The sequence below is a fragment of the Athene noctua genome, chromosome 27, assembly GCF_965140245.1.
Source record: "Athene noctua chromosome 27, bAthNoc1.hap1.1, whole genome shotgun sequence".
Lineage (NCBI taxonomy): Eukaryota > Metazoa > Chordata > Aves > Strigiformes > Strigidae > Athene > Athene noctua.
The window spans coordinates 6,255,145-6,282,934 of record NC_134063.1 but is presented as its reverse complement, the minus strand read 5'-3'; the positions used below and the strand labels follow the sequence as shown (position 1 = coordinate 6,282,934).

Below are 27,790 nucleotides of genomic sequence, written 5' to 3'. Positions count from 1 at the left end.
CGATTGTGTTCTTTTACCCAGCAAGACTAAACCCTTGCTCTTTTTCAGCATATTCTAAAGTTGGGTTCTTATTCCACTTAAACAGCGGTAAAGGGAGAAAGGAAAGCTATTACAAATTTTTTTTTTTCCACTTCTGTCAAGCATATCTCATCAAACACGGAGTGCAGACAAGTTTCTCCAGAGCGATCTACCTGCCAGCGACCTCTTGCCTGGTCAGTGTGTGCTGCAGCAGGTTCTGCCTCGAGTGGCTTCTGTGCTCACCAGGAGCCAGTCAACTCACAGCCTGGAGTCTGCAGGTGATCCTCCAGCATCAGGGTTGTGTGTTTTTTTTTTTTTTTTCTGAGCCCATCTGAAGTGCTCTGTCCTGTTTAGTTAGTTTTTGTCATAGTGCTGCTTGGCAGAGGGCTGGTGGCTGTTGAAATAGTTCACTTGCATAGTGCTGACTGTTGGGATAGCAGAAGAGTCTTTCTTACTGGTGAGGGAGGGCAAGTTTTGTGTGAGAAAACGTTTGAGGTCTCGCTAGCGAACGAATGTCTTCTCTCCTAAACAGTTTGCACGTTTCAAACAATTTAAACTCCGTTCTGCCTGTAACTTGTAAGCATAAACTTATGAAGTGTCTCCAAATCTCTGGTGTTTGTGCATGTTGAAAAATGGGAAGGGACAGACTGCATGCGTCACTCTCGTACTAATTTGTGCCAGCTAATCCATGGGAGAAGAATACATTTTGGCTGACTTAGTGGTTTTGCTGCTAATGCACAAGAGAATGCATTTGAATGGATGGAGTGGCTGCACGGGTTTAGGTAGACTTTGAAGAGATACCATATGTCTGGGATCCTGTACCGGATACCCTAATTTGTGAACACGGTCGTGTAATGTGCTGGCTTTATTTGGGTTTTGAAGAATGAGAGGAGAAGTTGAGGGAGGGGGGGAAAAAGTGGTCATCAGTTCAGCGTCATAAAGTCAGGAAGTTTGAGATCAAGTTACCTCTGAATAATTAAGGTTAATGCTGGTTCTGGAGGAACCATTATCTGGAGTGAATTTAATGCTAATGAAGAAAAAAAAGCGCCTGATAATCTGAACTATGCTAATATTTCATACAGGGTGGATACAGAGGAGACATCACCAAAACTAGGCTTCTACCTTCAACATGCCTTAGCTTGACCTAGATGCATTATCCAGGAAAGGAGCTTGGATTTGCTGATAAGAAGAGTTTTCTATAGTACCTCATGTGTTGCTTAGAAACATCCCATGTACATAAGGCAACTTTTGCACACCGTGGTAACCTAGTATTGCCTTTTGACTGGTTGTTTTTTTGGTGGTTTTTTTTTTCCAAGAATTTTTATAATAAAAGAGCATGAAAAACCCCTCAGTAGTTAGTTTGCAGAGTGGTGGTGTGTATCACTGCACTGGGAAAGCAGACTTCCAAAATCCAATCCTTTTTTGCATTGCTCCAGCGAAAAGGCAGTCTAGAAAAAACACTGCTCTGTGCACTTGGTCTCTCCTTTCTTTACATTGGACTAGTGCCTTTTTTAATTTAAAGAAACCAGCATTTGTTTAACTCAAAAAGAGGTCACTGCTTGTGAGCATGACTTGAGTTAGCTGCCCACCTCCACCCACCTTGAGTCTTCCCTGATCTGATATAGTCTGATTGCAGTTAACCCTCTGCTCTCCCTCTGTGCAGCAGAACTTTTCTTGGCTTTTGTTATGCAGGAGAGAATACTTTAGCCCAAGGCATTCATGGAAAACCAAGATGCTTTACTTCAGCGTCTCTTCAGGCCAGCTGCCATCACCAGTTACTCTTTCTTCTTATATGCAGAACCTACCACCATCCAGGGAGGCTCTGGGCATGGTTCTGGGGCATACGGCTCTGCAGGAAAGCAGGTCATCGCGGGGAGAAGGCTGGAGCCAGCATCTTGAAAGATGATCTGTGCACAGCACTGCGAGCAAAGGCTTGAGTTGTGCTGCTGGTTTTGGCCCCTGTTCCAGATCACACCATTGGGTTTAATGGTAGACGCAGGCTTTTAAGTTTGTGCCTGCACGTGATGGTGGCTAACAAGTACTGTGAAACTTCCTAAAAACAGCTAGTCGCTTAAACCTTCGTAGTATTTAGATTTCATCAGCACAAACATCCTCTTGACTACTTGGCTCAAATATTTCGAGACCCGTGTAGTTTAGCTGATAGGCCAGGCTTTGATAAGAGCAGCCACCTGACACCCGCGGCGGTTTCGTTCATACAGGATCGGTCTGTGAGGATAGTTCAAGCTAATTGTCATTATTTAGCAAGAGCAGATGTGTTACTTAAAAGCCTAGCAAAAAGCCCAGCAGGATGGCAGAAATGCTAACTCAATCCCTATCACTATGCCCCAAGGATCCATATTTTCTACAATCGAGGTGGAAGATGCTAATTTAATCTTTCTTCTATATTCTTACCCACTGAGGGCCTGTTCTGAGACGGGCTGTAATCAATACATTATGTGCCAGTTGTGGTTATTTGAATCATATTTCCACATTTCAGTGTCTAGACTTTATGTTTGTATGAGTTTTGTTGTACCTTTCCAGCTCCGGCGCTGATTTCAGTTGTTTTTGGCTCCTGGTTTCTATGAGAAAATCAAATGGGCTGTGTTTCTGTCTTTCCCAGTCCCCAAAAAAAGAAGGGAACAAGGGAATTGGCAGAACTCAGGTTTTTTAAGCTCCTTTGCCACCATTTCTCTCTCTTCTGAGAGAATATATGTGTGTATATGAGCAGGATTGTGCCATTTGATGACTAGCAAACAAAACCAAAGACAAACTGCTGATGGCTGGAGGAAAATCTCTCCCTGGTTCTTGCACTGAGAAAAATCTGTAAAAAAAGGTGTGATCTTGGTACAGGCAATCGAGGCTAGAAAAAGTCAATACTCACGCATTTTTACAAATAAAAAACCTTGATAATCTACAAAGTAAGAGCATTTGTTGAGTGAAGCAGCCTTTTAACTGACTGCAACTACTGGGCTTCATTTTTGGCCAGCAGTTTTCTTGCTCTCGCAGATATTCAGCACTGTGGATGTGTCTGTATTCACATTCAGTGGACAGGAGGCTCGGCCTGTGCTGGGTCTTTGAGTTTCTCTGTGATGCTCAGAGACGATGGTGATGGCACAGACCTAGATTACATGAACCTTCCTGTGGCCAGAAGGTAGGACAAGCTTCAGTAACTTTAACAGCAACTGCCTGAGGAAGTACTGACTTGTGCAGAAAATAGTGTGTAAACCTGGGCTGAGACTATATTAATTTGATTCTGAAAACAAAGCTGCTATATAGTGAAGTGTATTATGGATAAATCGGTGAAAGGGAATAATGTTCCCAACTCATAATTAACTTATAAAGTTTACTGGCATGAAATTTAAAAGGCTTAAGTGCATCTGAATAGGAAGAAAAATCAGTCATATGGTATGTAAAGAATAAAGGCTGTGGTAACAACTTCTCTGTGTATCTCTGCCTGTGTACTGGCTGTGGGGCTCCCATTTCCCCCCTGGTGTTTGAGGTGATCCAGCTTGTTCCCAAAGCAGTGGCTTTACCTCTTCCAGGGAGCTGAGCTCTGTGCAAATGTCAGTGTAAATTCTTCCATTCCTTTCAGATCCAGGATTCAGTGGATGCTTTTCAGAGCCCAGGATGGGCGGAGTAGCAAGGAAGCAAATTTTTCCACCCTGCCTGAGCTTGGGCAAGCGGAAATTGTGCCTTGGAAGCCATATAAGGCAAGTCAGTCGGCTCTTGCTGGGCTCACCTTTCCACTGGCAGGCTGGAGAAGGGAGCAGCCCTTGCTCACAGGGAGAGCCAGAGGTCTGCTGGTCCTTTGAAGTTGTTCCCTGTGTGTCTGACACTCGCCGGAGGTGTGGTGTGGCAGGCCCGATTAGGTCGCAGCAACTCATTAACTCCCTGACTTGTGGGGCTTTAGCACGCTGTCCCAAAACGAAGGCGTAAACTCATGATTCAGAATGAAACTGCTATAAAATGACTGGAGCTGGGATGGAGTTTATGCAGGTCAGAGTGGAGCAGTCTTCTGTCACAGGGTTTCTTCATTTCCTGCAGCAGCTTCTCATGAGGGTGCTGCTGATGGCAGACTGGGCCAAGCAGGACTTTGCTCTGAAATGGTAGTTCCTATGTCATTAAAATAGATTTTTGAAAGTACTGATGGCACCTGTTTGTGCTTCCAGGGGTGTTCAGCTGTCAGAGCCAGTGAAGCCTGAATCTTGACCTCTGCTGCTTCTCACAGAATTAAGAACAACTTCTGCTCCTGTAAATAGTCTCTTAAGTAGTGCGTAGGAGCTCTGCTGGCCGGTTTCATTTGAAACGTGCTTTCAGTGACACCTGTGACAGTGACCTCGCTCGCCATTTCCCCTCTGCCAGCTCGCCAGGGCAGCCCTGTTTTGATGGGAGTGTGGTGGTCCTGTCCACCCGCTTCCTTCTCTCCCAGTGGGTATTGAATAATAAAAAGAACCTTTAGTTACCTGTGTACTTAAGGCGTTCTTCATGGTCAGGATTTTTTGGTAGGGAAGTTGCTGGTACGTCTCACAGCAGGAGAAGCAAACAGGAGAGCTGAAATGTTTCCTGCCTTCGTGGGCTCCACGTTCCCTAACACCACTGAGGGGGTGAGGGTGGATGCACCTCAGAGATGATCTGACCCGTGTAATGGATGGCTACCAATCCTCATCTTTATTCCAGAAATAAAATGTGGTTTTCTAAAGGAGAAGGAAGCAACCAAACAAGTGTATTGTAATAAACCAGTTCTCCCAGCCTGGAGTCTAGGAGCAGACCCGTGCTGAGGGAGGGTCCTGAAACACGCAGCTTCGCTAAGGAAGCGGCTTTTCGTTTAATCTTTAGAAACGTAGAAATGGGAAAAGGAGGGCAGTAATGGATAGAAGATAAAGTAATACATATTTGACCTTTATGAACGTAAATAGGTATCTTGGATCTGTTTGAAATACGCGCTTTAGTTGATGTGGAACATATTGGTGATTAAAACCAATTGCAAACGTTTTTCTAGAGGTGTGATTCTGGAATCATTTATGAATTAAGGACTTTGTTCTTAATGCATTAAAACGATACAGTAGTGATCGCTGCATTAAAATCTAAACCACCTTCTTTTTGGGTTTCTTAATTTAAGAAAAAAGATTTATTACCTAGAATGCTTGATATTGTAGTGTCATGTTTCCGTGACCTTACTGAGTGCAGCCATTTGCACTGGAGATGTATCTGATGTAGGTGCTGCCTGCATCTTGCTACAAGTTTTACCTCTCTCATACAATTAAAGCCATTTAACTCAATATAAAGGCCTTTTACTTGTCATTAAGACTAAATTTATGGACGCTGACAGCAGGAAGAAACGCACTTTTAATCTAACCTCAGATGGGCTCAGTTAAAGCAAAACGTTTCAGCTCACTAAACTTGCACAGATTGTTATATTTAGACCAAAAATTTTGGTTAGACAATTAAGTGCCGGCTCAGTGGCCATACCACTACTTTTGCATGTATGAACTGCCTCGACTCACTCTGTCAGGCCAGAGAGATTCTCTGCCTTAATATGTGAAATCTCTCAGAGCTTTGGGCCTTGGACCCAGGGAGTCTTTTTCCAGCTCTGTGGTCAGTCTCTATTTAGGCAGCAGAGGTGGCATGTTTTTACTGTTCTTATCTGAAAATTTTTCATGTTCATTTTTGGAATTTGTTGTAACCTGAACTTTCACAGGTGTCCTTGCGGGGAGCAAAGAAACATCTGACTTTTTTGGGGGAGGTAGATTTTTTTTTTTTTGGCCAGTTTAGAAGAGTGTGTTCTTTCTTTTACTGTTTGTCGCTTTATTTTTGGAGCAGGTTTGTTACCAACCAGCCTGGCAGTGCAAATAAAGACGTAGTTGAAACAGTGTGGGTTCTGTGCTTCTTGCTGAAGGAAAGGGAGTACCGCCTATAACTCGGTAGTGGCTTCTTCAGGCAGCTGCCTTCACTTTCCTGTCGGAGAAAGCAATCACCCCTGGAAGATGATGTTTGTGAGGAAGCTGTTAGCAGTGCTGAGTTAGAGGGTATGTAGCACGATGAGGTTATAACATGGTAGAAAATCTTAGTGGGATTGTCTTGCTCAATACTTTCAGCTGGAGTTTTTGTGGGCAGCTTCCCTTGGTGATGGAAAAAACCTGGTGTTTGTGATTATCGCTAACTCCCCCATGGAGATGGTAGGAAATTTCAGTGACGCCCGTGTTGAATCTTGAGTTTCTATTGGGTTGTGTACCCAGAGTCCTGTTCACCGTTGGAGCACATCTGAAAGCCAAAAGAAGCCGTGTCTGAGCATCTTGCTTTTAGCTTTTGGGGTTGATCTGGTTCGTGGGGTGTTGGTGGTTGGATTTCTCTGGGATTCCTTTAGGATCCAGGCTTTGCTGGGTTTGGTTTATCGTAGCCTCTTTCAGCAGGGCTGGCTCTGACTCTGTGAGGAAGGTCTGAAGATCGTGTTAAATAGAACTTTGGCAGACTTGTAATTACTCTTCCCTTTAAGTGTCAATAGGATATAGTTGGGCACAAGGAGAAAACTGGTCCAGGCTTGTTTTCCTAGGCTCAGCAGCGTGTGTGTTAGGTGAGATTTGTTCTGGGATGGTTGAACGAGTTCGTCAATCTGATCTCTAAATTGCCTTTCTATATTTTTCTCTTGCAAGAAAAGTAGTAAAGCTGTGTGGAAGATAAGGATCATACTGATGTTTCAGCAGCTCATTTAAGCCATCTTATGAGCACATAGGCAAGTGAATCAGCCCTGGTGTCTTAATATGTCCTAAAATAAATTAGACTTTCGTAAGCAAATTTGGTGGGTTAGAACTGTATTTTCATTAAAAGATTGCAGTGGAGAAAACACTCTTTAAAATTCAGCCTTAGGGTTGTGTTGTTCATTAACTGATAGTCATTCCTGTTTACCTTGTGTGATAAGTACAATGTTAAGAATGGCTAACAGTGCTGATGCCGTCACAGCTGCCCTTCAGAGAGAATTGCTCTTTTTTTTTTATGGCTTGATTTACTGACAGGTGGGTTTTTGAACTAAAATAAATGTAAACAGCCAGAACGTACCTCTCCTAATCATGGAAACCGACTTTTTTTTTTTCTGTTCTTAGCAGCTTGGTAACGCTGTTCTTGGTACAAAGGTCATTTAAAAATCTGACATGTCAGTCCAGCAACATACTGCTTCTTAATGAGGCTTAAAACCATTGTGTAGCTGCCTGGTGGAAATATATTCGACTCTGGAGCAGCAAAATAGAGGAGCAGGAGGGAAATGTGTGGACGGTTTATAAGGATGGGATCGTTCTTTGCTGCACCCACCCCCTGTATCTCTGGGTAGCCCTTGGTACTTGCAGTTCACTTGCGTAATGGTGTTTTAATTTTTCTCTTGTTATGCAAACGAGCACAGGTGTTTGACAGCACATTCGGGTTTTCAGAAGAAAAGCAACTGAAATATCTTCCAAAATACACGCACGCCGTTTTAAAATGATTCCTCCCTGTGTTTCAGAACTCGAGGTTATCTCCTCCTAGGCTCGGCTCCTCGCTGCCCCATCGCGCCCGTGCCAAGGCGGCGAGGAGATCCTGCAGCCCTGTTACTTCATCCCTGTCTTGCTTAAACCCTCCTGTCCCTCCTCCCCAGGATGTCACTTGACACTGAACTAAAGCTCTTGAACCTTCAGTTCCTTGTTCTCTGCGACGCTTCCTTGGTAGTTTGAATGTCTGAAGGCTTTTGCTCTAATCCTGTTCCCCAGCACTTCAAGCTCCAGTACTGGAATTTCAGCACCCTCAGCCTCGCCTCAGTCTTTTCGGCTCTTTGACTGTTCTCCAGTTAAAACTAGGTCAGATAAAACTGTCAGCTTCTGATATTTCACTATTCCTGTTTTATACATTGTAACCCCGTGTTGCTGTGTTTAATGGCTTGCTTTCATTGTAACATAAAAAAATCTCTCATCTTGCTCTGCATGAGCAGCCTGACATAGTAGAGCTGGTAAAACTGCTCAAAATAACATCTTGGCTATAGAAGCAACGTTACCTTGATAGCGTCTGAAAAGGTGAATTACCTGTTTGTTACCTGTAATGCCTAAGATGCCAAACTGACAGATATTTTTTTTTTTCCCACAAGCTCTTTCTGACTGTACATTTGCTGGCAGTTTGTGTACAGCCAGTTTTCCAGCTGTAATTAACCAGTTTCTCTTTCTATCCGAGTGGCTTTTTAACCTGATGGGTAAAAGAAAAATAGCTTTTTTTAAAAAAAAAAAGTAAACCCGCAGATTGGTGAAGAACACAGTAAAGCGGGTATGTTGGAAGTAATTTAAAATATTTATTTTTAACTGAGAGTTCTAGCTGACTGTACCCATTCAGCATTTTTCTAAGACTATTATTGGAATGGTGCTTGAAGTCTGAGCCGGAGTCCCTCAGCATTCAGTGGAGTCCACCTGGTGTAATTTAAGAGTATCCTTACTCCTTTCTTTTAGACAGACTTTGAGCTAGCTGGCAATATTGGAATACTTAGGCATTCTTGCATAAATGGTATTTAAATGAATTCTTACTTTTCAGTATAGCTTAAAGGTTGTGATTTTAAACTTCTGCCTGAGCTGTCATCTCTCACAAGTTTTCCAGAATGGCAAGTTGTTGTTTTAAGCTGTTCTTAATACATTGAATTTTCTCCTTTTGTGTGTCTCTGTGAACCTCTTGTAGGATCTAAGGAACCCTGGGTTGGAAACCCTTGGTTTTGGAGGTACCAATGCAAGCCAGCTCTTGCTTACAGACCTGAACGGTCTCTGGTAAATGTTGCATGAAGCAGCTGTGTCTCCGTATCCCACCTGGGAAATATTAGCTGTGTTTCACAGATGTGTTTCACCAACCCAGAGGTGAAGTGCTTTATGTAAGGTCACAGAAGGAAAGCTTCTGATGGAGGGTAAATGGAGCAAGTCTTGGCTCTAAATCTGGTTCTGAGTCGCTTTACATCACTACCACAGTGTAGCCTTCAGCCTCGGATGGAGGAGCTTGGGTGTTCTAATCAGTTATGGGAATTTTATTTATGATGAGGATGAGAGGGAGTTGTTAAAGATGTTCTATCATGACACACTTTTCTATATTAATTTGGGAAACATTTTCTTCTGATAGTTGGGGATTTTACAGTGCAAAAGCTAAACCCAAAATATTTGTAGTATGTCTACTTGATACAGCTGCTTATGGAAAAGCTTTCTTTTAACTATTTAACAACTCTCAGCATCGGAGGGACTTTCATCCATGTCTTGGGTCTAGCCAACACAGTGGGGTTGTGTTGCTTTATAGTTATTAAAGGTAAAGACCAGTCAGATAAAGAATTGTCCTTAAGCAGCTTTTGTAGGGTAGTGGTTCAGAAGAAAACATTAACTCCTGTCTTGGGTGAAGAATGATGAGTTTATGGCATTTTGGAAGATGCTTGGCTGGAAAAACCTTTGTGTTATATTAATGTAGCAATTTGAGAATCAAAGGTGAGTCGCTCCAGTTTCCTCTGCAGTGGTACAAGACCTTTCCGATTTCAGTTGCTAACCCACACAGCAGTTCAGGAGAGGAGTTTGGCAGAATTACACGTGAAGTTTGAAATAAGAGGAGCATTTAAACGGAGTGTAGCTGGCCAGAAGAGCAGGTGGGTTTGTGGTGGATGTTGGGCTCCGAGCAGCAGGAACGGGGAAGTTTCATCCTGCAGAACTGGGGGTGTCTGGATGCATCTGTGCTGAATGGCCAGCTTGCTGCTGCTGCCAGGTGGGTACATATTGTCTGACTTCTGCTTCCCATTCCCCAGTGAGGGGAAACAAATTTTAGTCCTCCTTATATTTAATAGTTAATTCTAAATCTTTTCACTGAAGTTTCTTGCAATCATCATTTTTCAGTTGTATCCACAGTTCGAGTTTGAGCCCGCTGAGGGTGGGAAGGGTCAGGAATAGAAATGCTGAGTAGTTGCCGTGATCCTTTTTGTGAAATCAGACCAAAAATGTCCCCATCTTCACATTTCACAGACCTGATTTCGTTGTCAAAACAGACCGAAAGCGGTATTGCTTGTATTGCTTCAGAAAGGCTAATTGGTGAAAAGTACTATTTTTAAGACAGATGGTGGTGAGCCAAGTGACTTCCACAATTGCAATTGTTCTCCTGTGCATTTTCACAGGTTTTTTGGTTTCCTTTGAGAGGTGGCCACATCTCCAGCATCTAGTAAATGGTTAGCAAACCTCTTTTTTCTTTCAGGGGAAGCACAGAAGCCTTCATTCAAGGTATCTTGTACTGGAGGAATGTCTTTTAAAATATTAATCTGAGAAAATCTAAACCCCCCTTAATGATTCTTGGCTCATGAAACTGTTTAAATAAAGCCTTTAGGGAAAACCAGAACTGCTGTTCACCTTTAGCAGAGTTGGGAATTTTGGATGATTCGGTTTACTTCTGCCAGTTGTTTTTTTTTTTCTCTCAGTCCTTTCCCAGTTTTAACAAGATCATCTGATAGCTACAATAAAATTCTGCTGTAAAAACAAGCAGTGTTGCATGCAAGCAATGATTACCCAGGGAATTTTGAGCATGGATGTCTTAATGGGATTCTTGCCAAGCTAAGGTCTCTCTAAATTGTCTTGTAATGCAAATGTGTACAGATGCTGAAGCCATACTGCTGAATTTAAGAGATTATTTAATAATTATTACACTTATTAGTATTTCCACTGTATGTAGGCAGAACAGGAAATTTCTTTGTGGAATAGTGTTTCATATTGAAAACTGTTTCAAAGCAAAGCCACGTGTTCAAAAAACAAATCTAAGAGGGTTTGCTTTCCTTTGCCTGCACTTTAGAAATACCAATATTTACCTTCCTTTTTTCTACCCTATCTTTACCTTACAGTGTGGTGGTTGTGTCTGCTAACAGACTGAGCCGTGCTGAAAGATATGCAGTACTGCCCTGTAAGAAAGGAATAGATCAGGCCATATGAGCAAACTTAAATTCTGGCTTAATCTTTTTTTTATGAAACATGAAAACATGTTTTTTTTTTTTCCTCCCGTACAAGAAAGTAACTGTAGGGTTGCTGCTCTTAAAAAGGAGTGGGCTTTGGGATGTGTTAATTTAACATAAAATGACTTTTCCCCAAACTCCATTCAGTTGCTTATGAGTAACGAAACAATGGAACTTATTTCAGGGTTTGTACTTAAATTTTTTGCGATAAATTTGCCAGCACAGCATTATCTTTGTACGAGTGCTTTGGGAAATGTTGTTTCAACTTGTTTTAGGCTTTCCTGGTTTTACCTTCTATTGCTTTTAGTCTGAGTTACAGAAGAAAAATCCCTTCAGGAAAAAGAGTAATAAAAATAACCATTTGTGCAGAATTTTGCTGATTTCTAGTGTGCTTGTGGAAAAGGGGAAGGGATACTCGAACCTCTGTCTGGAGGGTTGGGTTGGGGAGAACAGGATGAGACCCTGAGAAGGGCATTTAAATGAATGGACAGTTTTGATTAAAGAATGCGATGCTGACTAATAAAATTAGAATAGTTTTGAGGAGTACTGGTTCTTGGTTTCAGTGAGGGTCTGGAACACCCTTTTGTAATGAGTAATGGATGCAGAAAATCCAGTAACACAAAATGAAACTGCCTTTTCGGAGAGACACAGTAACGGTATCAAAATTACTGGGGTTTTTACTTGGAGTGATGGAGACCTCCTGGGTTATTCCGCTAAAAAATGGGCGTGATGTTTTGTGATTTGATAACTCTTCCATTACAGACACATTTAATTCATTACCAGACTGCTCTGAATAGTTGTACTAGACACTGAAATCTGCATGGGGATCTGAAGGTTATCTTTTTCCCCCAAAAAAAGACTTTCCTTTGGAAATCGTGGGAGGTTGGCCGTTGGTCCTCTGGCAGTAAAACCTCCCTAAGTAGCCCCGTCTTGTTAATAGTGAAATTGGTGGGAGTTTGTAATGATTAAACTGCAGATAATCATCCTTTAAGCTCTTGTGGCAGTCTGGTGTCAGGCATAAAGAGTTGAGACGTTGTGATTATTGCTTCTCTTGCTAGACTTAATGAGTAGGTCTCCCTTAACTCCCCAGAAAAGTAAAGATGAAAAAACAGAAAATGAAAAAAGGAGTGCTGTACCGTTGGGAGATGTGCCTGTAGTCTCTGAACTTGGATTCCCAGATGAGGCTGACTTCTGCATCAGTGCTGAAGATGCGTAGCTGGGTCTGAGTTAATGGGGAGCTCGGGGCCCTTGGTGCCACAAAACCATCTTTGATCTTTTCCTGTTTCTTACAATATCAGTTTCCTTTAGCCTCAGACCACAAGTCACCTCCTGTTTTGGTGTGGGACTGCACTGCTTTGCAGCTTTGCCCGGCCGATACGGATGTTTGAGACTGATCCCATCGATGCTGGATGTCTTGGAAGCAGCAGTGATGGGGTCTGGTGACCGACTGGCCATTCGCAAAGCAAGCGGTATTCAGCAGCAGTGTGGCTCTTAAAATGAACTTGGCTATGCCTACGTTTGTCCACGGGGCTTATTCTCCTCTTGCAGTGTCTCTCTGCAGTAACCTGTCCCCTGACAGGTGAGCTCTCTCTGGAAACAGGGAGGTTGAACTCTTCAGTGTCCTCTGGAAGTCCCAGGGCCTGTTGTCTGCAAAAACAGAGCTTGTGTTTTCTTGGGAGACAGACCACTGCATCCTTGCAGCCATTTCAGATGGTGTATTTGTTCATATTTATTACAGAACAATTCTGTGTTCATCTCGGTGCTCTTGAAATACTGTTACTCAATTCCTGTATTTGCATTGCTGTAGAAATTTAGGAATAGGGTTTGAGAGAAGACATTTGGTGACTCCTGCTCTTGGGTCCAGTAGACGTGCTGGTCTGTTTGCTGTAGCCAGGCCTTTGTACAGGCAAACAAGGTCACCAGCTTTACAGTGATCAGAGTGAACTCGATACCAAGTGACAATACTTTAATTATTTCTCTAAGGAATTGAGCCTCCTTTTAATTTTCTTCCTGAAAGACATTGCCTAAATGGCATATATGTGTAGCTTTTCTTTCTAGTGGAAAACTACTGTACCTTGTGCTAGCCAAACATCTTGGCTTAATGATCGTGAGCGATGTGTGGTTTGTCCCAGGATCTTGCAGTGTGTGCAGCGAGTTGGAGCTCCCTTACCAAAGCCACCTTTCACGAGATTCGTGGTCTGGTTCTACGGATGATCAGAGTATCAGACTTTGTGTCAGAAGCATCTGTTCCTTTGGAGTTTAAAGGTTTATTTTTGCAAGTACAGGATCAAAAACCCTCTTAATTTAGTTCTGCACTAAGAAGCAAAGACTTTTTTTGAAGCATGTCTGGAAAGCTTGACTTGAAGTTACCAAGGTGAAACAAAAAAAAATTTCACCGGGCTTGAGCATAAAATTTAAACTACTCTGTAGAACACAACTGGAGTGAGTTTTGCTTGAAGTGTGTGGTGCTGTGGAGGGTTTCAGAGACAAGACCCACCAAGGAGCTTCATACTCAGGATAAATGAAGCAAGAAGGGTTTGAAATACTGGGTGACTGCTCTCGGAGTGGCAGAATAAAAAATACCGGTGAAGCGCCATGTGCTGCTGTGAGGCTGGCAAGCGCCGGCCTCTGTCTGCTGTCCTGAGTTTCGAGGGTGCAGGATGGGTGTCTGGCTCTGTATGTACTATTTCTTGGTCTCTCCCTTCTAGTTCCTTTTTACAGAAAGGTTTCTGGCATCTGCTCTCCAGCTGCTGTGCAGCAGGGATGTGTACTGAGGGGTTTTGCCTTGCCCATGCATCGCTGCCTGGGGAAGCGGTTGCTCGGTTGTTTTGGTTTAAGTTTCTAAATTAATTCTGCAGCGAAGAACCCTATCGACAAATACATTGCGTTTTATTCAGGAGGATCTTTTTAACCTGGATTAGACGAGATCAGAAGATCCAGGCATGCGTGAGAGAACAGGCTGCATGGCTAGCTCAGCTCTCGTGCCTGTGGGGTGACATCTTGATGACAGTGGAGTTTAATTGCTTTCTGGTTTGCTGATACAAGCTATTGTCCATTTAGGGACTGAGTTTCTGCTTTACATTGCAGGCACAAAGCATTTCGATTAGGCTACAGGGGTTTTTTTTTTTTTTCATTTAATCATGTGTCTTGCTCTGTAAACTTAGTCAAAGGTAGGGGTTTTCTCTCTTTCAAGCGGGACAGTATCTTCGATGCTCAGATTGTGTAGTGATGTAGAAGCCTGTATGCTTGTAATCCTTCCTTAATAGAGCTGTGAGTGTTGAAATTCTAACGCAGCCACAGCTTCAGTAACGTAGAGGAGTTTTTAAGCTAACATTTTTAATATAACTTGTTTTCTGTCTCAGAGGGGCACTGTTATTTTTTTGACCCTGGAAAGTTAAACTACTGAGGAAGTGATGTTTGTGCTGTAATAACCCACTTACAATTATGCAGTTATAAACAGGGAAGCCAGTATGTATTGTGAAGCTCAGCAATTAAAAACTTTAAAATGTACAGTTTAGCATTTTGGCTGACAAAAGCTTTATTGCTGCTTGCACTGTTATGGATTTGTAGGTGCTTAATATTACAGTGATAATATGCATTTATTAATACATTTTAGGAAAATGATAAATTATAATAAATACAAGCTACGGTTTATAGTAACTGGTAAGTCTCCAGCTCCTAAACCTTTATCAAACCCACATTTTTAAGAAATACTTATATTAAAAGCTCAAGTACTTGCTTCTTCCCCAAAGAAATATTTAAGTGTTTGGGAGAAGAAAATGGGGTAGAGGAGTGGAGAACTGGGCCCAGCAGGCAGATGTGGTTTTGTTCTTTGACAGCACTTCACTCATCAAAGTAATGAACGGGGTAATCTCAGAGAGGAGGAGTGAACAAACGTGTACACTGGTTATTTTGGGGATTGCTGCCCAAGGAGCTCCTGCACAGAGGCTGCTTGTGCACAGCGGGGTTTGCAGGGGCTGATCTCTACCTCTGCAAGGATGAGGGGGGGACACCCCTGAGTCCTCCAGGAGCATCCCTGTGGCTGTTTCTCACCTCAGCAGCTGGCCGTTGTTGCTGTGGCTTCTGGCACCTCTCTTGAGTAGAAGGCTAAACTTTTGCTTCAGTAGCTGTGGATTTACATGGAATTTCCAAGACTTTTTTTACTGGGAACGTTGTATTTGAGTAGTGAAGCCAGTAGCTTGTCTCTGAGGTATGTGTAGTATAAAAAGGTCTGGAAGGCTTTGTAGTTTAGGTCAGGAAAAATTATATAGGATCTATAATTTTCAGGTCTCAGCAGACTTGATCCCATCTGCAGTCTGTTAGTGTCCTCAACTTCAAATGAGATTGTTGGGAGGCCTTAAATTGCAGATGGAAATTGTGTTGCAGGGAGATGGTATTTTAATTCCGTAAGTAATAGGATGTGACATAAAAAAAGAATATTCAGGAGACTTTTTACTGCTGTTTCTGGTAGGAGGTAAATATAAGCCTTGAAATAGTGGAATGTCTTGGGAGAAGTCTTTTTGTCTCTACCTAATATGCAGTGGTTCTCTCTTGGGCCAGCTTTGGCTAATTGACTGCCAGTAAACTTCACACAGAGTCACTTGAAGTTGTGGGTATGTTCAAAGGTATTTATTTCCCCTGGGATTTATATATCTTGCTACTAATGAACTTGGGGACTCTGAGGTGTCTCTTGTGAGTCTGTCACAACGAGACAGTGGATATATTTGCTTTGGTTTTGCTCTCTGTTTTACTTCGCAAAGTCTGTGTGGTGTGTTTTAAAATGAAAATGTAAGTGGAAATCTAAATTGGTTAAGTTGTGTTTGGGTCTGCAGGACTCCTCAAGTATCCAGGTCTGCTTGAACGGAGTATCCTCCCGGATTGGGATCTGACCTTTTTTTTTTTTTCTTTTCATCTTTTGCCCAGTAGTGCTGAGAAGCCAGAGGGAAGTAGAGGAGGGAGTATGCCTATATTCGGACCAAGCTGCGTGGGCAAAAGAGACAGAAGCTAGTCATAACCAAAGAATTAAAGAGGAACTTTGAGTTTGGGGTATTAGTGAGTCTGAAGCTTATGAATCTTTATTGATTTCTGTTTGTTCTCTTTTTTTGTAACTGGCTTCTGAGGCACCATAGCTTTACCTGACTGGAACTGCACGTGTCAGTTCAAAATGTCCCGTTAATGCGAGCCCTGGGGTTACCAGGATTTTGTAATTTCTCTGCATTAATTGGAATTCTTGCTACTAATTTTAAATGTTTGCAAGAAGCTTTAAATTCTGAAAATAATTCCCTTGTTCCAACATAAATAAGAGCAAGCTTTCATTTGCTCTGTTTGCTCAGCATTTGTGACTCTTAGCATTCAAGAAAACAGACAAATACACCAATACTAAGTATAGGCAAATATTTTCCATATAACACTGCCTCCAGTTAAATTCCAGTAAATGCATAACAGAACTTCTCGAAACAACATATTCTTATTTATCTGTATTTCCCTGAAGAAACGGGGAGGTTTCCAACTGGTTACCTGACCTGAGGATTTCAAATGTCCTTTCTGGTCATGTGTAGGAATATCCCATCCAGCTTTTCCACTAAACATTTTTTGAAACCTCAAGACAGCTTTGATACTTGATGAAGTATTTTATTAGTTTTACGTTCAGTTTTTGTGTGTTTTATTGACACTTTAGTGTTCTTCCTGTTCTTTACTCAAGCTTCCACGTGCCAAATCTGGAGTATTTAAGTGTGAGGACCTGTTTGTGCATTGCTACTGCCTCTGTCAGCTTTTGGAGTCTGTATTAAGGGTTACTAGCTCTTGTCTAGCCTGGGGAAGCTAGAGGATGAAGACGAGCATAATACCATGCTAATAAAAGACAAATGTTTTGTGGGAGCTTTGGGGCTGAGTTTTGGGGTTTTTGGTTTAATCTCATGACTTCTGAAATAATCTTACGGTATCTGGAGGACCATCTGACAAAAAGCACTTGAGTCTGTGGGGTTTGATTCATGTTGGCGTCCCAGGGTAGGGCTTTAGTGTTCGAACACTTGCTGCTTTATTTCTCCACCGTGCCTGAATACAGCAGGAGCTGTGGAAGGCAGTGCACTGGGCACAGAAAAGCGCCTTCCAGATAGCAAACCAGTGAGTTTTTATGGAGGAAAATGCTGGGTTGTCACCTGACGTAGCTGGGGTCTGCTCAGGCTCCTTTCGAGGGTCTGTTTGCAAGCCGGGTAGGTCCGGTGAAGCTGGCAGTTTAAGTTTGGGTAGATCCCAGAAGTACAGCCCCGCATTTACCATTTGGATGTTCCTTTGGCAGTTATTCCTGTAGAGCTTTGGGGCATTGCTGAGTTCGACTGCAGGAGGGACTTGATTAAAACAGTTCATTTTCTCTTGCTGAGGAAGCTTGACGCATTTTCTTAAAGATCCATTGTAGGAACTAGCAAACAGTGAAGACGTGGTAATGATTTGCTGACCTTTCCGTTCTGCGTCAGGAAGCCTTCTGTGGAAACAATAGTGAGCACGGAGCAGACAACCTCTCAGGTGTGTTTGAAGGGGCTTTGCTTGCTCTTAGTGTACACAGAGTTCAGAAATGCTCTGTTCTTGCATGGCAGCCGCTCGTTCTCTGGTCCCACACGTCAGAGCAGTCGTGCTCATTCATGCTTGGACATCTTCAGCGGCGCTGTCACCGTTACGGATGAGTCTGTGAACTGCAGAGGTGAACATCTGGTACCTGGCAGCAGCAGCAAACCTGGTTTAAAATGCTTGAGCTGTTGTTTTCTTACTTAAATTTTTGTTTTTATCTCAATCAGCTTCTAGTAGCTCTTCTTAAATATAGTGAGTCTCATGGAGGACTAAAGCTAGAATTTAACTGGAAGATTAGTGTGCAGGTGGCCCAGTTGCTCAGACAGATCTTTGTTTTGCTTCTTAATTGAACACAAAGGTGGGGTTTCATCAACATCCTTGATTTACCAAAGGTTTACTGAACCCTGTAAGTTGGTGTACTCTGGAGAAGGCCGACTCCTGTCCTAGGGCTGAGGAGATAACTTGTTTTAATTAGAAGGAAAGGCAGAAAGAGGGAAGGACCTTGTTCCCACAAGAGGTGGATGGGATGTCATTCCTAGGGAATTGTAACAGAGTTAGTTAACTGTCTTGGCATCACTAAGGAAGAAGAATTAGGTGACTTTAGGAGATGAAGAAGTGATTTTGGAAATGGTAGCAAGAGCTGTTTAATGGGGTTTGTCCATACAAGAACATTCAGGAAAATTAATCTAAATAAACTGAAATATGTTTTAATTTGGTTTAGCTCAATTCATCTGTTTGCTCTTATTCTGAATGAAGGTGTCCATGTAGGAATTTAATTTAATAAAAGTACTTAAATTCCTATCCTTAATTAGGTTAGGGTGTGCACGTGAGCATCCTCAGATGACCTGTAGCCAAGGAGTTGGGCATCAGCAGAAGGGAGGCGATGCCTGTGTGGGTACAGGGGTGATGTTGCTGAGAAGCCAAGAGCCTTCCTTCCCCTTTTCCCCCTAAAAGGGGAGCTCAGGCAGTGCAACGACTCCCCAGTATCCAGCTCTTCCCTGCCATCACTTCTGAGGAGTTATCATGCTGATAATCCTACATGGCAGATCACAAAACCAGCAGCCCCCAGGCACCTCGAAATACTGTATTTCAGGGCTTCAAGGAAATAAAGGTAAAGCTTGCCGTTTAACTCGCACGAATGCTCATTTTTCAGTTTGAGATTACACATTGAACTTCAAACCATTTTGTATGTAGATGAGGGAATTTATAAGTTCTGTAATTAAAGCTTGTCCTGATTTGTGTAACAGTACTTTTGTATTGTTACTGCCTCGTTATTCTGTTTACGTGCTTCGTATTACCTTTTTATTCCCCTGAAGTAATTTTCCAAAATTAATTGCAGAACTTCACAAATCTGTAATTAGCTGTACAAGATCCACATCGATATTTTTTTTTTCAATATATCCAGATATTTGTAATGTTTCAAATTCTTGTTTGCTCAAGTATGTTCGTATGAATTTCTGGACACATTGCACAGTACATGCTGACACCGTGAACAAAAAGCTGGCCAGTCTGTCTATGAACAGTGTGCTGTGGTATGCAGTGTCGTGGCACTCAAGGAATTCAGTGATCTCTGTATGAAGAGCAAGATGTTGTTTATTGTTTCTTTATAAAGGTTGTTTCGGGTCTATAAAACTCGCTACACAACACCGAGCGAGTGCTGTCAGCTTCAAGCATATTCTTGCTTTACTCACTGTCATAAATATCTCGTAACAATCTAGGGTGTGATGCAGCTCTGTTAAATCGTATTGGATGGGCTCTTAAAAAGCTCTGAAGACTGCGTCTTGGTATGAGCTTATTCATCTGTGCTAGAAGGATATTTTCTTGCTAGTGAATTTTTTTTTTTGTTAATGTCAGCGTATTGTGGCTTAGATTCTTCACTCCTGGGCTGAAAGCATTTGGAAAGGTTTTTATGAGAGATGATAAACTTAATGGGCTTTCAAGCTGTTAACTCTTTGCTGCTAAACGTAAACGTGTATTTCTGTAATCCCTCAGAAGTCCATGTGATTCTTTACAATGCTGGGAGATGCGGGTACTGTGATGCCAAAAAAGGATGATACAAACGCGCCGTTTGGACTTTTAAACTCTCCTTGGCGTTTTTCCCACTGAAATGTGTCTCCTGATGTGGCCGCGTGTTCACTTCTAAATGACTTTCCACCTATTTGTAAACTCTTCTCTCTCTTTGGAAGGCTTCACAGTGGCATCCCGCACGCAGCATGTTTTTTCACCCTGTGAAGCATAACTCCTGTCCTTTTAGTGTCTTGGAATGTTTTGTGTGACTTAAGAAATAAAACCAATACAAGCCACAGTTCTGAAATATAAGAAGTAAAAACTTAGTGTGGTTTGGATTGCATATGCTATTTCTTTCCCTGTAGTTAAAACCTCAGGTGAGAGTTTGAATTCTAAAGCCTTCCTGATCTCTGGAAAATCACAGCAAAGCAAAAATTGCGATCCCAGTGCAAAAAGGCTGAAATTCAGTGTTATTTCTGTCTTGAGCAGATTTAAAGGCTTTTAGAGCTAGTAGGGGTACGACTACTTGAAATGTAAGCAAATTAGCATGGAGGAAGAGGCCGATTGTTGAAATGGGCAACATAACAACAGTATTTTGCAATGAAGTTGCAGTTTGCTTTCCCAATGAATTGCCAGCTTTCTATTGGAAAAAATTTGCTTAGCGTGTTCTCGGACTTAGAGCTGTAATAAATTTTCCCCTCAAATATCCACTGTTTAACTCAAAACTTACATAAGCACCAGAGATCCACAGCTAAGCTATTCTGTGCCTGAAATGTGGTTTAGGGGTCAGGAAGAAAGTAAGCACAGCCCAGCTGGGTATCATCCCAGAGCTGTGCTTTTTCTGAGGTAAGGGTACCGTTGTTGGTGATGTTGTAGTTTTATTATCCCTTTCCTACATACAAACTGCTGTTTCAGGAGGTTTTGTATTGGTTGGAATTCTGTTATACTTCCCTGAATGTTTTTCCTTTTTTTTTAAAAAAAAAAAAGTATAGGTGAAAAATCAAGCTGAGTATATTTTGGCAGTGAGTGTTGGAGCTTTCAATTTCTCTAAGGTAATCTTTTCTTTTTCCACTTGTTTTTGTAGGATGCTGTGACATCAAAACCAGTAATCCAGTTTCAAGGAAGCCAAGGGGTAAGTTTGCATGTGGGTTGCTTGGAAAGTTCCTTACTGGCTCATACAATTAATCTGAGTAAGGTATTTGTTCTGTATGTCTGTCCTATTCCAGTTCAAAGAACGCTGCTCTGATTTCTGGAAGTGAGAGTTCAGATGTGATCCGGGAAGGAGTGTTTGCTCCTGGATCACATGGGTTATCTCTCCATAAAAACTTCCCCCCTCCCCTCTTATTTTTCTAACCTTGCTAAATCCATAGCACCGGTGTTGCTGGTGGTGAAATTTAGTTTTATAAAGCCATGCTGGTGGGTAGAACGAGGGAAGGGAAAGTTCACCGATGGCAGTGCTGTGGTGGGTGCAGCAGCCCCTGGAAACCTGCCTGTGTCCCCAGGAAACGTCACGCCAAGCCGGGTAAACTGGGTGCAAGACTTGATGGGTACCAGTTATTTATGGTAGCAGTGCTTGGAGGCTGCTACAAATGTACCAAAGCTTTATTTAATATGCGTGTCCAAACAGCTGTGCAGCTTCTGTGAGCACCAAAAGTTTTTTTCTTTATATTTAGGAGTTTTATTTCTTTAACTTCTGTTCCGATGACTGAACTCCTCCAGGGTATTTATAGACGCTTGAAACCGTCTGTCATGCCAGTTACTGACAACGTTGAGATTTAATTGGTAGTGTTTCTGGTAAAGTAATGCAGCTCTTCAGTGAACTTTAAAAATGTCAGTTATATATCTTTTAGATACAAGAAGGTGCGTGTTTAACTTCGGTGCTCTGCATAAGGAAGGGGAATTTAGGTTGGGGTGGGGTTTTTTTTTTTTTTCAAGAATCTGAACTCAGCTGTAAATAATGTCTTAATTCTTTGTGGTGGTACAATAAAACTTTCAAAATGCCTTGAATTAAGTAGCCATTAAAGTCTAGCACATTCCTCCTTGCCCATATTTTTACCTTGTGATATTAGTCTCACTATTAGTACATAGTACTCTAACAAAATGTAGCAGGAAAGACATGATTGTTATCATAAGTTAAGAAGAAAAATACGAACCTTTTTGTCCTGGGAAATAAAGAAAGGGGCAATTTCCAGGTTTTTTACTGTGTTTACAATTAAACTTCCCAGAAAGCTCAGCATGAAAGCTTAGATAAAAATCTGCAACTGAAGTTTGGCAAAATGAGAAGCCAGTGACAAGGAAAACTTTAAAGGGTGCATGATTTGTTGCTCTGAGGTGAGCAAACAGCTTTTCATGTAATAAAGAAGCTAAAAAGACTGCAAATGCTTTCCTTTCCCTTTGAAGAGCACCTTGTGAGGGTCTACACCTAACTTTTCCTGTAAAGCTGCTTAAGTTCTAGAAATACCCCTTCTCTTACTTAATCTTCTTCCTGGAAGGAAACGTAGGAAAATGAATCAGAACAGCTTAAAAACGCTCCGCTACCCTCAGCCTCTGTGCTCCCCTTGTAGTGGGTTTCACGTGGCTCTGATACATACGGACCCAGGCATTTTCAGGTTAACTGAAAGAAAACCCATTTTAAAATGATACTGTTCCTTATAATAAAAAAAGACCTTAATGGTGCAGTTCCTTATAATAAAAAAAGACACCTTCTTTTCTAATGATGCAGTTCTTTATATTAAAAAAGACACCTTATTTTCAAATGATGCAGTATTTTAATAAAAAACACCTTATTTTCTAATGATGCAGTTCCTTAAAATAATAAAAAGACACCTTATTTTCAAATGATGCAGCTCCTTACAATAATTAAGCCTATTTTCAAATGATGCAGCACCTTACAAAAATTAAATATTTAACGCACTTAATTGTATTTGAGCCCTTAACTTCCAGAGAAGAGTGTTTTGGTGAAAGAGCTGCCAGTCACCTGTAATTACAGTCGGGGTTGGATGGAGAAGGAGCCCAGCAGCACGCTTGTGGCTGAGGGTGCTGTGTGAAGAGCAAAGCGTGGAGCCCTGCACAGTGTGAGCAGCGCCGGGGCATTGCGGGTGAAGGAGGATGTTGGCAGCACAGAGCTGACCTCTGCTTGCCTCGTTTTCAGCTGTTTAATTAATTGCACTGTCGGGTAAAGGCCAAAGGTAGAGCTTTGAAGAAAGCGAGATCCAGTTCAATTGGGGCGGATAGAAAGAGCTCTTTGTCCTTTTATTATTATTTTTACTGGGTATGACAAGAAGCTGGCAGCTGCGTAACCATCTGTTTTTAAGTGTAGGATTCATACATGTCACGATTGTGCCCTGCTTTAAGGAATTGATGGCAGGGCTTTAAAGGCTTTCTAGTGAGCCTCCTATCAGTTGGACTGAAAAGATAATTTCAGTAATTTAACAAGTTCTCAGATTCACATGATGACATTAAAACGTACTTGTTTAACTTTTTTTTTTGAATACACTTTCTTCCACTATACCTTAATTTCCCAATTTGTTGCCTTCCTAATAAATGTTGCTATGGAGATTTCCCATTAACTTTTGAGGGTGGTAGGTTTTGTGTGTAGCACAAATGTCAGAGCATGATTTAAAGCAGCGTCCAGTGACACAAGGTTTGAATAGTGTGATTTTTTTTTTTTCTGTCTAAATATCCCTCTCACAAGAAGGAAAAACTTGGAAGTACTTGGTGATTGTGGGAGGCAGGACATAAGAGTTTAAAACAAACTGCTGCTTCCTTAATTCTCTAGAAACCTTTAAATTTAAAAACCTTTAATTTATTTTTTTTTTAAATTATGGTGTCCATCTATTTTGCCAATTCCCAGTGTTAGTCTAATGAATGCTGTCAAGGATACTCTCAGCTTCTAATACACAGAAGAAAACTTTCATGTTTAACACTCTAACTGAAGAATGGAACTGGCCAGGAATAAAACACAGGGTCAGCAAGGTGGCAGCTCTGTCAGGCAGGTGCTGGAAGGAGGATGTTGGTGTTTCTAGCCCAAAATAAAAGGGATGTTTCAGTGACAGGGGGCAAAACATCCTGCATGGAACCTCTGCATTGGTTCTCCTGGGAGTTTTTATAAACTATGGACTGTAAATGATCTTTGCCTTGGGATACATTTCTTGATAGCAATGCTAGTCTTGTTAATTACTTTTTCAGTGCAATAATCTGTGTAATAATCAGAATTTCAAGAGTAGTCACTTGGTCATAAGTAGCAGAGTGTAACTCTGGATATTCCTTAAGAGCAGCACCTGTTTGTTAGTTTTTTATTGTGAACTGGGTTTCCTTGGATGGTTTTGTAAGTTTATATGGAGTCTTGAGCATTTTGCTTATTTCAACGGGCATGTAAATTAGAATTTAAGAGCTTGAGTACCAAAGTGTTGCAAATGGTGGTAGTTGGTGCCCATAACTGTGCAAGAAAGGCTGAAGATGCTCCTATTTCGGTAAGAGCATGTGCAGAATTAGAGCTTAAGTTGGGTCAAATTTGCAGGTGCTTACTGGGGTGGAAGGGAGTAGGGAAAGGAACTGAGCTGGCGAAGAAAAAAAAAAAAAAAACACCTTTGGGTGCCAAGTATATGTATGTTCATGCAGCTTTCCTGAACATGACTGTTAGGAACAAAACGTCTTAACTTGATGTGATTGGAAAAGATGATGATTTCCTCTTTCTTGGGATGAACTTCTGCTGGTATTAATAGAAGAAGGTGAAATTGCCATTCAGAGTGAGCTGTACAGGGATGAATATTACTTGAAAGAAAAAAAAAAACCACAGAAGTCACATCTGTACTGAGCTATTTTTAAGTGTCTATGGTTACTGGTGTAATACTCAGCACCAAAATTAGGGCTCCCTCAAAGCAGTTACCATGCTGATTTGGTGGCTTGAGAAAGCTTCTGTTTCAGCTAAAAATAATTCCTAGATAACGGCCAGTTTGCATATGCTACACTTTTCAGTACTGGAACGAGCAACATTCAACGCTTAAGTGACTCTCTCACTCCTGTCTCATTTTACATCCTTTGAAGAAGCTGCAGAAACTACAAAAACGCCGAAGTCGGGGCGCTCAGAGCAGCTGGTTTTTACAATGGTAAATGAGGAGCTAGAAGCAGGTTATTTTAGTATGTGAATATATGATTTGGTTACATCCTCCAGGTTTTATTTCACAAACCCTTGCCTGCAGCACACCTCGCTCCCCCAACAAACAGCACTAGGAGCTGAACAGACCTGTTGCATTTTTTTTTTCTTACCCCGTTCCCAGCAAATTAACTCGGGGAGGGGGGGTGAACGGTGCCAACTGTAAAATACCCACAATCTGCTGTTTACATAACTTTGACTTCGTGCATATTCTCGGCTCGCTTGTAAAGCAGAAGAGAATTTTATTTGTTCTGGATGGGTGGGGGCAGAGGGTGCTGGGCCAGATTAAGGGCTCAAGGCTGCCGGCGCATGTTTGGCAGGGGAGATAACAGGGCTCAGCTGCTGCTGCTGGGGGGTCAGCGCTGCCCGTCAGCGCCCGGATCGCCACCAAATCTGCTTCGTGTATTTTTAGATCCGAATCCTAGGTCTGTGAGGGGATAACTTGCCCTTCTGTATCGCATAAGTCTGGGTGTCTTGGCTTGCCGTTCCAAAAGAAGGGAAGTCTGTTTGAGGGCTGGCTGGAGGAGAGCTGGTCTTGACAGAGTAAATGGAAAATGCTGCACTGGCTCGGCTCGATGCAGGTCATACAAGCGTTTCTTGCTGCTTCTGAGAACATCCCTGTGGTTTAGTGAAGTGACACAGATGCACTGGGTTTCCAGCCTGCTGTAGACGTCTTGAGGTCAAAGGGAAACCACCTAGAAACCCTTCTGTACCAGCAGCAATCTTTTATGGAGCCCAGTCATACGTGGATGCCACGAGTTGGTTTGCTAGGCATGTATATTTTGTGCATATATGTGGCAATCTGGTTAAATATAAATCCGTGTGGTAGAGAGTGGCCTAAAATAGGTTGGAACTGATGTTCTGTCTCCTTTTCTGGAAGCCATCTTAATTATCAAATATTGATGTGATAGTAGAGCTCAGATGGTGAGATTTGTGTTGGATCTTGAACACGGAGGGGAAACGGTTTCCTTTTTGAAAAATGAATGGCTGGGGGGAGAAAAACAGTGCAGGTCGCTGTAGAGTTGTCTGCGGAGCACACTTAATGCTTGATTAAATATTTAATTTAGCAGCAGCGTCACACTCTACTGTGAGCCATGAAATCTCGTTATGGAATTATAATCTCTTAAAAAAGAATAAGCATGCTACCTAGTGACCTGGCTTGTACTATGTTTAGTGCTGGATCACTAATTCTAAAGAAACAAATCTCAAGTGCTTTAAATTGAATATAAACAGTGGTAGCAAGTCTGTTTTGAGCCTGGATCAATAGAATTGGGTCAGATTCCTAGAACAAGATTATTTGTGGGCTCTGCTTTGAAAGGCAGCGAGCTGGCAACTCAGATCTGTTTTGTTTAGACATAGCTGTCTCTGTAGCTGTTCTTTACATCTGTCTACCTCTGTTACCTTATCTTTTCAGTGCATACAGTTTTGCTAACTTGAACTCTTCTTGTAGCTTCTTGCTCTTCATAGCCTCCTATGCAGTAATCCATATGCTTTACTTGTAATGGGTTGCAAACTGGCTAAAAGCGTGGTGACTGCTGAAAAATTGAATTTTGTGTTCATGTGGGCTACCCGAGTGACCAATATTTCTCTCCTTCCAAACAGCACATCACAATTCCAAGGCCTGATCGACCCACGGAAGTGCGGACTTTCACGTTTTATCTTTCAAATATTGGCAAAGACAGCCCCCAAGGGAGCTTTGACTGTATCCAGCAGTATGTATCTAGGTGAGTGGTACAGCAAAAGAAAATCTAGCCCCCTTTTTTTTTTTTTTGCATCTTCCATAGGCTCATTTCCCTAGCAAACCTGAACAAAACTTAATCATCCGTTCATCCTTTTCAGAGACTTTCTAATCTGTTTGCGTGTGTATATTTGAGTAAGGAGGCACTCGCAGAAGAATCTGTTTACTGCCCAGCTTCCTTCTGTTCCCTCTTATGAATTAGATAACACACCCCCAGTTGTTCACCAGTGACAGATGTGCTCCTTTGCAGTGTTGGGAGTATCTTTTCCATTGCCTTTCTTTTGCAGCAACGGCAATATCCATTTGGATTGCCTTGGAAGCATACAGGATAAAATCACCGTGTGTGCTACTGATGATTCCTACCAGAAGGCAAGGCAAAGCATGGCACAGGCCGAGGAGGAGACTCGCAGCCGCAGCGCTATAGTCATTAAACCTGGGGGGAGATACGTAGGTAAGCAGCAACTTGATTTGGGGGGTGTCTTCACTAGCTTACAAAGTCAAATGCTGATGTTTGTTTGCTTGACCATCGAGATCTTTAATAAGTGCCTGGGAGTTCCTCACGGGTGTCTTGATTTATTAGGGTGCTGCTCTCCTTGTAGACTCCACGGCTTTCATCTTCACCCTGGAACATGTGTGGTGATGTTTGCGTGGCCTCTGAGGATCGTCTGTGTGCAGTCACATCTCTCTCTGGCATTATTTCGTGTGTTTGTCAGGTGGTGTTGCTGAGACCACGCTGCTGACCTGTCAGGAGTGGCTGTGCTCCTTGCCAAGTCAGCTAAAACCTGCCACCGCTGCTGGCAGGCAGCTGGTGTGTGCCTGCACTTGAGACCGTAACTCACAACGTTTAGGATGTGGATAGCAAAGCCCTTGTCTTCATACACAAAGAGACTAAAGTGGTGTGGCTGACTGCAGCCTTAAACCATCTTAAACAATAAAAGGAGAATCTTGGGGAGGAAATAAAACTGTGGCAAATATCAGTGGGCTCCAGGAGGAGCCTTCAGAGACCTAGCTTTGGGCTCAGGTTCCTGTTTAACCTCACTCTGATCACAAACTTAGGACACAAACACTAACCAGAAAAGCAGAGTTTCCTTTTTTTTTTTGAACCAGCTGTTTTTTCTCTAGCCCATGTGATCTGTAGCCAGTCTCTTCTCAGAGGATGTCTGTGATGAGAATGGTGAGTTGCAAAATGTAGAACTGACCCTGACTCATTGTTTTATCAGCCAAGTGCTCAAAGCTGAGAAATAAGATAGTAATCAGGAAGGAAATGCATTGATTTCCTGTAGACTAGAAGATTATTTTGTTTAGCTTACATTTGAGAACATTACAGTAAGTGGATGAAGTTGTTAGGCTT

The 27,790-nt window shown here is 42.1% G+C and overlaps 1 protein-coding gene across 3 annotated transcripts in view; it reads left to right on the top strand.

The window, feature by feature from the left end:
* ELL (elongation factor for RNA polymerase II) overlaps positions 1–27,790 on the top strand; it is a 54,615-nt gene that overhangs the window by 5,195 nt on the left and 21,630 nt on the right. For all 3 annotated transcript variants that reach the window (XR_012635239.1, XM_074927827.1, XM_074927826.1), the window contains exons 2-4: positions 20,631–20,678; positions 26,304–26,425; positions 26,727–26,890. Coding sequence is in view for 2 of the 3 variants with exons in the window: in XM_074927827.1 (XP_074783928.1) it covers positions 20,631–20,678; positions 26,304–26,425; positions 26,727–26,890 (334 nt within the window). In the remaining variant the exon portion in view is untranslated. The remainder of the gene's footprint in view (positions 1–20,630; positions 20,679–26,303; positions 26,426–26,726; positions 26,891–27,790) is intronic.